Genomic DNA, 13,779 nt, shown 5'->3' on the forward strand with positions numbered 1-13,779 from the left:
TTCACCTTCATGCCCTGTTGATATTGATGGTTGTTTGGGAAGCATTATGTCCAAGCTCGAATTCATGCAAAAAAAGTAAACACAGTTGAAGTGAACAAAAATAAGCCATGAGTTATCATAAGAAATGCATGAAGAAAATGGTTAATAATATTCAAGAAAAAAAGGGTAAAACATGGTTGGTGAAGGTGTTTTATTGTGTGTCTGATAATTTATTTGGTTTCTTCTAGACCACTTCTTCTCTTCTGTCCATGTTTATTGCATGGAAGTGTCTGTTGCAAAGTTCACAAGGGATCCATGGTGGTTTTGGTTGTTACAACCTCCATTTTCTTTCTTGTCATTTCTCTTCTTCTTTCCTCTGTTGTTCAGCTTCAAAATGATCTGTCACAGTGGAGATGGAATGATGCTGAGCCTGTCTTGAGCTTCAATGTCCCAGGCTTTGGGATTGATTCCAGTCAGCTTTAGACTTTGCTTCATCTGATCCTTGTATTGGCAGAGGGGATGGCCATGGAGCTTCCTTCCAGTGGAAAGTTCACCGTATAAAATTTGATGTAGTAGCCTGATTTCTTTCATTCTTGCTACGTGACCCACTCATCTCAGATGATGTTTCAGGATGGTGGCCTCAATGCTGTTACTTTTTGTTCTCTCCAAAATGGAGACATCGGTCACATAGTCATTCCATTTAATATTCATAATAGAGTGAAGCTTCTGTTGATGAAATTGCTCTAGTTTTTTGACATCACTTCGGTAAAGAGTCCAGGTTTCACAACCATATAGGAGAGTGGAGATCACAGCTGCTTGGTAGATACTCAATTTTGTTTTGTGGTTCAGATCCTTGTTCTTAAAGATCCTTTTTGCTTAGAAATCAAATATTAAGAGTGGAAGAGAGAAAAGTGAAATTTAAAATTTTGATGATACTCTCAAGTTTTGCTTGCTCTGTGGCATAACATAGATAATGCTTCCATGTTACTCAGGGATGTTAACTGATTTATTTCCTCCTCTACACTATTTTTATTGTCATATGTCTATGTCTACAATTATGAATCCATAGCTCACCACACTCCTCCTTGCTCTCTACTTCTTTTACTTATGACTTTTTCTGATTACTCCTTCACTCCACTTCATCCATCTCTTCTAATAACTCAAATTGTTTCATATATAATCCCATAATATAGGAAAACAATTTGGAGCAGTCATTAGAGTGTCAGATAGAAAGCTTTATAGTAATCATTCTGACATTTTGCATTCTGAGTTCAAATCCCACAGAGGTCAACTTCATGCATTTATTTGTAAAATTAAGGAAGTTATTAATTGAAACCCATCAGTGACTTTTGGGACACCCTGTATATATATATATATATATATATATATACTCTTACTGCTACTGTTAACATGTAACCCAGTACATCCTGTTGCATGTTTGGGCCAACAATGACTAAACCAACCCTACTAAGCCTGCTCGGCAAGGAAGGTGGTTTTCATTGGACACCTTGTAGGACGAAAAACAAAACTTGTCCAAGGCTGAATGAATCCAGTCAAGCCAATGGCCATTCCACAATTGGGGATGAGAGACCCCCTAGTCTTTATTTAGATATCTCTCTAGGAGTAGAAAATTCTGAAATAACACCCACTTCATTGCAAAGCTGGAGATCTTGCTCTCACTCGCGTTTGGACCACTTGGCTTTGTAGGTTAGAGTCTTAGCAGTGTTGTGCAAGCAGTCATTGATTTTAAATTTCAGCACAAACCTTGCTGAGGAGCCATTTTCTTAAACATCTAGGATAAGATAATTTGTCAGTGATGGTCATACTTGCCTATGAGTTGACAGCAATCATGTATGTATGTGTGAGCGTGTGTAAGTCTGTGTATATTATCAAAAGAGATATACATTGGTGAGAAAATTGCTGATAAACCAATGTGTTGAACAAAAATACTTTGCAGTGTTTATTTCATTTACATATGTATTCTCTTGTCCATGCTAACCTCAAGAAATGCATTGCGCTAATAATTGGTCCATTGAGAATACGTGTAATTAACAATACTATTGCTTACAAAATGCATGATATGAAATAAAAACAATAAAAATGATATAACAAACACTCATTTTTTGCTACACTTGAGCCAAGACAAATTTGCAACAGTCAGAGAATTCTTTAAACTATTGGAGATATGCCTGTCATGTCTACAGGAGATGTGGATTTGTGTTCCATTGGCAGCCTTTGACTTTTTCTATGCAAAAGGGATTTTTTGACCCAATTTTTATTTGCTGTTATTTAAAGCTTTGTTTGTGCTTTGAGACTCACTATTCCAAAAATAAAGATAATAATTTTGATGTAAGCCATTACATATTGGTTCTAGGGGGATAGGAGAAGTGGATTACATCTACCCCAGTCCAAAACTAGTACTTAATTTATCAACCCCAAAAGGATGAAAGGCAAAGTGGACCTTGGCAGAATTTGAACTCAGAACATAAAAACAGATAAAATGCCACTAAGCATTTTGCCCAGCATGCTAACGATTTTGGCAACTCACCAGCTTTAAGCCATTAAATATCAGCTGTCTGTCATACTTCCATTCAAAAAGCATGAGTATCAGATTATATGTGTTATCTCTTTATCAATTATCTTCAAACTGGGGCACCAATTTTGACTTGAGCCTAATTGTGTTGCAGAATAGCTAAGTTACTACTCTGAGTTTAGCTTAAGTTTTCAGTTGCACTAGTTTTACTTACAAATGAAAGTGACTACATGTTTAATCGTTTTTTTCTAGACATTGGCTTTATTTGAAATTCATTGTTATTGATTTGGAAGGTTTAATGAGGAGGTCTTCATGTTGTTTCCATATGAAAAAATGCTGTTTTTTCATTGGCTCAGAAATTCAAGAATGCATGCAACATTCAGAGTCAAATACTAGCATTTGACCAGAGCATATAAACCAGTTAATGCATATCTTTCTATTAGGCTGAGATATGTCAACAAAACCCCAATGCTCTCTCTCTCTCTCTCTCTCTTTCTCTCTCTCTCTCTCTCTCTCTCTCTCTCTCTCTCTCTCTCTCTCTCTCTCCCTCCCTCCCTCCCTTACCACTACTCAAATCAGTTTTCCTGTCTCCAATTCTTAATCTCTTTCTGGAAAAAGAAATCACTTGTGGTCAGGCCTGAAGAGGGATAGACAAAGTTGGTGCAGATGTCCAAACATGCTACATGTCAGGAGCTGAGGACTCAGGGCAAAGGAAGGCATCATAGAACCAGTTGTACCACTTGACATAGAATCAATGTATTAAAGAATTAATTCTTAACCCTATGACAACAGTTGTTTATCAGGCAGCCAGGCCGTACCAATGGTAGACATTCGCACAGTGGCCTCTATTATTGACTCTGTGAACTACAGCAGATATTTACATCAACCAGTACAAAACCAGAGCAGATAAGGTTGTGTATATTTACACGATCCAATTTAAAGCAAATACACAGCAAATGTAAATTAATGTCAACCAATGTCATGGGATTAAAAGCATTATTAAGTCAATGAGGAAACTTCTATATAGTTGCTCCCAATTAGAAATAACAGTGAAATATTCTTCATGGCATGCCCTACCCTCTTAATAAAGAATGGACATATTGAATAACTTAGTCCTATATATTATGTCTGAAGAAAAGATGAGATTGTCAGAACTGGAATGCATTTGTAACAGACAGGTCTGCTGCTCTGCTGCATCAGAGCAGATTTATGGCTAAACAACAAATTGCTTCAGCAAAAATAAGGCAAAACAAAGCAAAAGAAACACAGGCAATAAAAAAGAAAAGAAAAAGAAGCAGAAAAAAAAATGTGACAGGAGAAGCAAGAGACAAGAGGGAATAAGACAATAAGACACTTGAAAAATGGAAAACAAAATTCTGAAAAATGCATAAAATTTAGGGAAGAGATAAGAGAAAGAAAGAATTGAAGAAGTATAAAGGGTTGAAAACTGGAACCCTTAAGAAAGAAATTTATTTTTAAGCAAAGAAGAAAGAAAATAAACAGTCTTAAATTACTGCTCTCTCTGTCTATCTGTGTGTGTGTATGTGTGTGTGCGTGTGTGTGTGCATGCATGCATGTGTGTGTGTGTGTGTGCATACATGCATGTGTGTGTGTGCAGTTATATAATGAACCAAAAATCTGCTAATTAGTATTTTTCATTCTTTTATTTGTTTCAGTCATTTGACTGCGACCATGCTGGAGCACTGCATTTTAGTCGAACAAATCGACCCCACGACTTATTCTTTGTAAGCCTAGTACTTATTCTATCAGTTTCTTTTACCGAACTGCTAAGTTACGGGGACGTAAACACACCAACATCGGTTGTCAAGTGATGGTGGGGGGACAAACACAGACACACAAATATATACAATGGGCTTCTTTCAGTTTCCGTCTCATAAGGCTTTGGTCTGCCCACAAGGCTTTTGCCTCTTCTTTACTCCTCAGTTATCATCCAAATGCATCACATGTTTATGTCGATGCAGTCACCTCTCTTACATATAAGAACTGATTCCTCTCAGACCCAGTTTTTGTCTCTGTTCATCTGTACCATGTCACTCACAAACACTAACATTCAAACAACACACATAAGAAAATGCTTGTTTCTTTCTTTCCAACCATTTCATATTCTCTGCATTCAATGTCTACATCCTTACTTCTTTATTGCCCACAAGGGGCTAAACATAGAGGGGGAAAACAAGGACAGACAAAAAATCCCAAATTTTATTTAATTTGCTTTGCGGGAAGGACTGTTTCAATGAAGTCACGTATTGTCCTTGCCTTTGAAACGTGGAGTAGATGAAACAGGGACAACTGACGAAGGGGTATACTCTATATGTTGCATGTCTCGTTTCTCTGTTTGTTTTTTTTCGTTGTTTGAAAAAAGTTTGTTTTCTATGTTTTCGTTTCTCATTGTGTTTAACGTTTTTTTTATGTCATGTACCCATATATGCATGTATGTATACATATAGATGTAGGTATATACATATATGTATGGATATATGCATATATTTATATATTATATATATTATATATATATGTGTGTGTGTATACATATCTTATATCTTTTACTTGCTTCAGTCATTAGACTGTGGCCATGCTGGGGCATCACCTTGAGGAACTTAAATTGAACAAATCAGTCCCAGTGCTGTAAGCCTGGTACTTATTCTAACAGTTCCTTTGCCAAACTGCTAAGTTACAGGGCCATAAACACATCAACACCCACTGTGAAGCGATGGTGGAGGTCAAAAACAGACACAAACATATAGACACATATATATGTGCATATATATATACGACAGGCTTCTTTCAGTTTCCATCTACCAAATCCATTCACAAGGCTTTGGTCAACCCAAGACTATAGTAGAAAACAATTGCCCAATGTGCCACACAGTGGGATTGAACCCGGAACCATGTTGGGAAGCAAACTTCTTACCACACAGCGACGGTTGTGCCTATTAAAAATAAATAAGAAATAATTGTAAGCATATGTATTACGGTTTATTTTTTTATGGGTTTGGTTTGGAGGAGAGGCGCATAAATGGCCCTTACTGGGCCTATGAGAGTCAAGAGAGATCAATGTGGTTGATGATCTGCTTGGACAACTGCAGGAAAAAACATAGCAAGGGAGGGAACTTCAGAGTGTTAACATTCTGGAGAGGAAGAAATAGGTGAAATAATGAGTACACGTAATGTGTGTGTGACAAGAGGCAGAAAGACAGAGAGAGAGAGAGAAAGAGACAAGTGAGTAAAGTAGACTTGAGTGGAGGCTACTGTAGCAGCAGTGAAAAAGACAGAATAAAGTGAGTTTGTCTGTGAGTGAAATATTGGAGAAATGTTAGTAAGTAGTACCATGCCAATTAGGCAAATAGGCTCTTTTGTTCTGTTTTTCTATGCAGTCAAGGATGATTCTATGTGTAGCAACAGCACTGATCCAAATGAGGAAGTAGTATTCTATTGTGTGTTTTATTTGAGCATAATAGAGAGTTATCAACTGTCATAGCAGTGTGGCAGACACATATCTCATACTCAAATCTTCAGTGATAATGGACTGAACTGAACCGTAACTAATTTGCACATCCTCTAATAACTCGTAGATGGTAATTTGATGATTTCCCCTTGCAGCTGCATGCACATCTGCAATGTTTTTCTCAGTTCTGCTGGTTGTAGGTCTCCCAGAACGTTCATCAATATTGATGTTTTTCTGACCATCTTGGAAACGTCTGAACCACTCATACACTTGTGTGTGGCTCATACACTCCTCTCCATACACCTGCAACTTTGTGTTGGTCTCTGAGCAGGTATCACCATGACAACTTTCTCTGCCATGGTCAATGCAACAATCACATGCTACACGCCTTCCTTCCAAGTACGGCTGTAAACAGCAGAAGTGAGTTAGAATGTTCAAACTTAGTGTGCATGCACAGCAGAATTCAAGGTCGACATTTGCCAAGCAACTTGACTCAATGTGTTTTAGCTTTGTCACTATGGCAACAGTCTGGATACTTATTGATCAGACCTTTGAACACTTAATAATACATTCAAAAATACACTACGCTGGAATATAATATGGGGTGGTCATTGTGGGAATGTCTCTGATCATAGATCCACTCTAATTTCAGTTGATTTGGAGTTAAGAAAAGCACAACTCATTAGTAGTTTGGTAAACTCTGAAAATACATATCACATTACAGAAGAACCTATTTTGGAGACTCTCTCTAGTATTAGTTCCATCCAGTAAATCTCATAATGATAATTCTTAATACAAAAACCTAGCTAAAATTAATTACAATGTACTGGTGCCATGTAAAAAGCATCCAGTACACACTGTAAAATGGCTGACCTTAAGAAGGACATCTAGCCATAGTCACCTTGCCAAAGCAGACAATAGGAGCCTGGTGCAGCTCTCTGGCGTGCCAGCATCTGTCAAACAGTCCAACCCATGCCAGCATGGAAAAACAGAGGTTAAATGATGTTGGTGATGATGACGACGACGATGATGATGATGATGATGATGGTGGTGGTGGTGGTGGTGGTGGTGGTGATGATGGCAAGGATTTTTTTTGGTATCATATGTATAAGCAAAAATCATTAATATACACCTTCAAAGACAGATAAATCATATTTTAATAATTGAATACTAGTACAAATAGCATGGTATAATCCACCCAGACCCTCCTTAAAGGTGGAAGGAGAGGGACCTGGTTGTTAAAACTAGTCTAAGAAAAAATAACCATCAAAAAGGTGCTCTTTGGCTCTTTTGCTATACAGGCAGGTGACAAGGGATTTTGACAAGTGATAAAATCCACCTAACCCATGCCAGTATGGAAATACGGACATAAAACGATTATGAAACAAGTCTACTATAATTTAATTATAGTATTAAAGGTCTATTATAATTTTTACCTAATTTCGTTATTCAAAAATGTGACATTTTCTCAAATAATATTACTTGTTTCATGCTTTAAGTTCAATTTATATGCAACAAGGTTAGAGAAATTTGTTTTTTGGTTCTTTTTAATATATAACTTTTTTTTTCTTTTCGTAACCTCTGGTTTTTATATTATTACTTACACATTTTTTTTTTTCAAAACGAGTAGAAAACTCATAAAGAAATATTCGACAATTGTGAAGCTACTTTCAGAGTTAACACAAGGGAAGTAACTAGGATTTCTTTAACACGTGAAGCCGTTCGAGAAAACCCAATATTGACTAAGTTAATAATAAAAACTAATATTTCATTTAAATCCACTTGAGTATATGATAGCACTAAAATAAAATCCCACACTTCGAACAGCTTTTAGCAAAAATCATGGTCTTTTACGAGAAAATAAATTGACGATATTACGTTTATGTATTTGGTTGGCAAGACAACTGGTATGAAATCGTGTATTGAAACAGATACTATATATTTGGGGATGGTCATATTTTTACCAGTTAACCACACGCACTATATACTTGGTATTATCATTATTTTTATTTCAGTGTCCTTTGAAATCTTTCGTCACACGTCCAGTGACTTCTTCAACGGCTGTCCATGCTACGTGTTTCCTCTTGTTCTGTTTAGTCCATTCTGTCTTCCTGTCAGAATCGACAATAGATAGGATAAAATAGTAAAAAAAAAAAAAACACCCCTCATTCAGTGAATCTCTTAAACTATCACAAATTGTTGAAATATAAAGCAATATCTAAATTAAAAGGCTGTCAAAATTTACTATGCACGTTTCTATAATCATCCATGTGTGCAAAAACATTATCAACTTAGCGAAGTTTTTCCTGCTAGGTTACTCAGTTTGCTAGAAATATCAACCAAAGCTCCCTCAAATCACATCCTACTGCCTGGGAAAAAATAACCTTTTTAAAAATCAATCCTAAAAGACATTATACTTTATAAATTGTAGATAAATCCCAGCTTGAAAACCAGTCATTGTACACATGTTGATTAGGGCTGAGAAACAAAAATAACTTTATATTTTTCTTGATTATTTGAGTTCTTTGAAATGTCAAAAATTTGAAGAAACCTGAGAAATAATCAAAGAATTTTTTTTTTCTTTTTTGCATATCTACCACCACATATACATGGTCATGAGGTAAAAAGTTTGCTTCCCAACTGCAAGGTCTTGAGCAAGTGTCTTCTACTATAGCCCTGGGCCAACCAAAGACTAAATCCTTGTGAATGGATTTAACTCAAAGCTCATCATGTGTGTGTGTGTGTGTGTGTGTGTGTGTGTGTGCATGTGTTTCTGAGAGTTTTAGTTAAGTTCTCTAAAGAGAGTTCAAGCTGGTCACAAACAGTACAAGTGCTTTTTATGTGGTGCATAGTGTGTAAAAGACCTGCCTGCATGCATGGATAGCCATAGTTTTATTCAGCTAGCTGTGTGTTCTCAAGTACAACAAATTGCCAGAAGTCTCAGTCCTTCATCATATCCTTAGTGAGGCCCAACATCTGCAGATCCTTTCTCACCACTTCATCCCACATTTTTCTGGGTCTACCCTTTGAACACGTTCCCTCTACAATTAGAGATCAACCCATGCAATAATATGTAAATTAAGGTAAATAGCACAAAGTGATTTTTATTTTATTTCTTTGTCTTAGGAAATACACTGGTTGAAACATTAAAACTGATTATACAGTACCTTAACCTCATAATTATTGTCTTACACTGAGTATACATACTTCCCTAGAGCCAAAGTCAAAAGGTGTTGACACCTTTTCACAAATGAATCTGACAGTGAAGTGAAGCAATTAACTCTTTATCATAAGATTATAATTTTTCAGATTATCCTCCTCATTTGTGGTGTTGAAAGCTTGATCTCCACTGTCGACAAGTGCCTTATATGTACACAGTAGCAAGTTGGATTCAAATAAGAAATCTTTATTTTTAAACAATTTAAATCTAAGGTTCTTTTCTGTTAAAAAAAAAATCCAAATTCAGTAATAAGATATCCAGATGATGATCAGAGATGAAACAAATCTTCATACATAAGGAGGAACGTTGTCTGAAAATTATAATCTTATTAACTCATCTCAGCCATTTAATATTTTTATCCTATTTGCATGAGATAAATAGTGATTAATATAACAAATAGACTTCACAACATAAAACTAATGTGTTATGCATGATACAGAAGAATGGGGGCGTAAGTTTTAGTAAAAGCAACAATTTAGACAGAGTAATTTACATGACATTAAATATTACATGTATTAATTTAATGCAAAAAAAACAAAACAGAGCCCACTGTTCATCAGTAGGCCTAATGTTATTTTCTGTTTTAAGTTGATGATTATAATGTCTATATAATTTACATTGCAGTTAATTTCTAATCATTCACATGCTAGAATAAATGTATTCATGACAAACTATTTGAGATGGCAAGAAAATGTATTTTATTTGATTTCATATCATATTCAGCAAATGGTCTAGTGCCAAAATTTGAAACAATATTATATTCAACAATGCAAAAAAGATGTATAAAAAATAAAATTTTCTGTAATGACTGAGTAAACACTTGAAAATAACTTGTTTAAAAACACTGAAATCCAGATTCCAAATATGGTTATTGCAATTTAAAATGAATCAACATTGTCCACAGTCTCAGAAATTTCAAACAAAAACCGTAATTGTTCTCCCATATTGGAAAGTAGAAAAACAAAAGGTGATGAAACTAATCGCCCTGAAGTAAATTAATTATTTCAAATAATTTTTTTGATTTTCACAGAACTCTAATAGGCACAGCAGACAAACTTTCAAATACACTCCACTCAGCAGTATGGAAGGAACTGCACCAAACTCTGCAAGCTGAACCTTAACATCTACAGGGTGTCACAAAATAGTGTAGACAGTTTCTGACACAAGTTGTAAATATTTTCAATAATAACAGCACAATTGCCAAATGTTGTGTATATAATAACGGAAAAGTTCTCCGGTTCTAGAATAAAACAGCAATAATTGGCTCCCGTAGCCTATCAATGTTATGACAGTGGCTGTAAAGTAACCATAATTACAAATCACTCTAAGTACTTGAATTTTTGATAAATGAATGAATAGTTGGATCAAAGCACAACACCAGCCTCTGTAATTTTCACCCCATAAACTAACCAATGGAATAAATACATTACAAAGAAAGTAGGAGAAAAACAGTCCTGTTAAAAGTGGTTTCATTCCAGGATGAGGGATTTTCACTAAATCACTATACATCTTAGAAAGAAAGACAATAACCAAAACCCCAGTAATTTGTTCTAAAGCAACTTCTACAAACATATACAAAAATTCTGTTACCAAAATTGTATAAAATTCTGCATCAGGATTGTTCCATTTTGAAATCACTTTTGATGAATTGATCACTCTTGCAAGTGTTTCAATAAGCAAAAATGTCAATGTTATTTTCCATACTGTTTTCCGACTACGATTGTGCAAGATATGGCGAAAAGCTTGTGTTTTAAGAAGAAGAGCATCCAAAAATATTAAAACAGAATCATGTTCAATGTATTTATCAACTACTTCATTGCAGTTACTACAAACACATGTCAGTAGGCCTGAAGACAGTTTATGGAATAAATCTTTGACTCTTGTACCACAATTTATGCATCGATAGTTATTATTCGACATTTTCAATATTTTACGATAAAGCAAAATATTTTAAGAACCCTTGACTCCTAGAGGTGTAATAGTTGTAATAGATGTAATCAATAATTAGACGATCAAAAATTACTCTTGCACCAAGATTTTTTTCTTTCTGGTTTCATATAAATACTAAATAACTGATTTCAAAAAGCAACATTGCTAAATATTTAATGTTTATGTTAGTTCAACTGTCAGTCTATTCAAAGGACATTTCAACCGGGTAAATTTGGTAGTATTTCTGCCTGAACCCGGCAGGATGGAAAGAATTGGACGCCTTCCAAAGAAATGAACGAAACGGTTAGAATGGTGATATTGGCATCTGAGCAAAAACCGCGGGATTGTGCGAGTAAACTCATCTTCATTTGGAAAAAATATATATTTGAGCCACTCAGATACAACACAATACAACTCAAGTTTATCTCGCTCTCGTTATTTTCTGTCTCAATATGCCATAAGACATAATTAAAGCCCAAGTTGTCAATGATACCACATCAGACGCAGAACACCAGAACCATGGACAGTTATTCAACTTATATACTGCAATTAGGAATTGCTTCCCTTACATTATCACTCTTTCGTACAACATTTGAGACAACTACGGGGACATTCTTATCCACTAGAAATAGCAGTCAAATCTTTCTCTCTAAAATTACACACTACAGTCTTTAATAAAGGGGAGGAGAGATTTCGGGGTTTCTTAGTTGTCTAAGAATATGGTTTTGATTCGAGTATAAATATATTTTGAATGGCATAAATATATGTTGTTTGAGGTGCATCTCGGAAAGTGAAACAGTTACAATATTAATGCTTTCGTTTAAGACAAGCTAGCAGAATCGTTAGCACGCCGGGCAAAGTCCTTAACGGCATTTCGTCCGTCCTAACGTTCTGAGTTCAAATTCTGCCTTTCATCCTTTCTGGGTCGATAAAATAAGTACCTGTTGAGCACTGAGACGACGTAATCAACTTACACTCTACCTCGAGCCTGCTAGTTTTGTGCCAAAATTTGAAACTAATATTAATGCTTTCATTATTGAATTCACATTGCTATAAAATAGATTCTGTAAAAAACGGGATTGTAACCGTAGGGATAAGCTTGCTAAATCAGGGTTGACACTTTCACATAATTCTGTAAATTTTTGACATTTTTTTTCTAATCAGCATATAAATCTTGTCTTGGGAGGGTCATTACGCCAATAATAATAATAATAATAATCACGCACTGGTACAGCTGCTGCAACTCTGCAAACACGTGAAAGATGTAGTTGCTTCGAGAAATTAAAATCTAGGGGGGCTACTTTGACGGGGAGAGATTAGTCAATTTCAATCGACGCCAGTTCTTTGCCGATACTTTATTTCATCAACTCCCGAAGGATGAAAGACAAACAGCTGTAACGTACATTTAAAATTATATTGAACTACACGAAATTCTGCAAGTCATTTGTATATATTTATAGTTCAAACTGAAAGATCAAGAGAAATCGAAGAATTTTGCTTAAAGATATTATTTCATCTTTAAGTAACAAGTATTTGACCCCTGTATTTGTCTAATTAGAAATATTCCGGTCTTATCCGCGATAGCTTCAACAGAACTGATCGGCTGGTGGGCATTCCATCAAGACACGCTGACTCCTCTCACTTTCTCTCTCTCTTCTATCGCTACTATAATGGCCTCTGCCCCTCAGAGCTCAATGGTCTTGTACCTCCATCTTTGAGGTACTCTTGACACACTCATTTCTCCAAATTTCGTTTCCCTTGGTGCATCCAGTCCTCTCCTTTTTTCCCTGCATCAAGCGCTATTCCAAATGCTTCATCTCCAGAACATCGGTCCTCCGGAACCTCCACCCGCTCGTCTCTCCTGCTTGGGTTGATCTGTCACAGTTTAAATGAAACATTAACGGCATTGATTATTTCTGTCTCGCAGAATCTGCAAGGATTAAGGGCTCTGGTTCTTCCTCCAGCGACAAAAAAAAAAATGGAAAGATTGTTTCGTTTTTTTATATATATATATATATATATATAAAAAGTCAAAAGGTAGTCAATGTGACTATGATGAACGTTCTCAAATTAAAGGCGTGTATAAATCTATAAAGGTATTCCTATAGAATAGGATCGAAAATATCTAGTTGATCAAAAACCGTAATTTCTTCAGATGTGCTCTGAGCATCTGGGATTAAAATAAAATTTAAAAATTAGGAACATATTTTTGTTCCCCACCACCTTCCTAATTTTTCAAATTTTACTGTCTTTCGAAAATATTTTTCTGTTTTATACATTAGATATCTGATATTATGATTCTTAAAAAACATCATAATCAAATTAAAATATGTACGACTTTTTAAAACATAAATTTGAAAATTTTTTTTTTTTTCAATATCGGAAAAGGGCAAGCAAAGAATTCCCCTTCCCACCTTCGTCCTTTTCTTTTTTCTTATTTTTTGTAGAATCATAAACTGCGACGCTTTTAAAAAAAAAAAAACATCCTTGCAATTATGATCTGGGTGGACTAGAGAATTATTTCCAAAGATATTCTATATGCACACCACCTCTATATATTATACTGTGTCAAAATATTTTCCTTGTTTTAATGTGTTATTCAAATATCAACTCAGTTTTACTGAACAGCATTGTATTTTAAAATGTTGCCAT

At 35.3% G+C, this 13,779-nt stretch overlaps 1 protein-coding gene across 1 annotated transcript; it reads right to left on the bottom strand.

Moving 5' to 3' along the window:
• Window positions 1-9,254: 9,254 nt before the first annotated feature.
• LOC106868431 (uncharacterized) lies at window positions 9,255-11,118 on the bottom strand. Its single transcript, XM_052968018.1, has 2 exons — window positions 10,581-11,118; window positions 9,255-9,418 (listed from the first exon to the last, which is right to left on the bottom strand). The coding sequence occupies exons 1-2, from the start codon at window positions 11,116-11,118 to the stop codon at window positions 9,255-9,257; spliced, it is 702 nt and encodes a 233-aa protein (XP_052823978.1).
• Window positions 11,119-13,779: the final 2,661 nt, after the last annotated feature.

This window comes from Octopus bimaculoides, chromosome 5 (genome assembly GCF_001194135.2).
Source record: "Octopus bimaculoides isolate UCB-OBI-ISO-001 chromosome 5, ASM119413v2, whole genome shotgun sequence".
Classification (NCBI taxonomy): Eukaryota; Metazoa; Mollusca; class Cephalopoda; order Octopoda; family Octopodidae; genus Octopus; species Octopus bimaculoides.

What these genes read in the sequence shown, in the direction of transcription:
- LOC106868431 (XM_052968018.1), bottom strand. Translation starts at nt 11,118, where the DNA reads ATGTCGAATAATAACTATCGATGCATAAATTGTGGTACAAGAGTCAAA. An exon ending in ATGGGGTGAAAATTACAGAG is followed by an intron (nt 9,419 to 10,580) that starts GCTGGTGTTGTG and finishes TTTTTTTAACAG; the next exon opens with AAAAGAACCTTAGATTTAAA.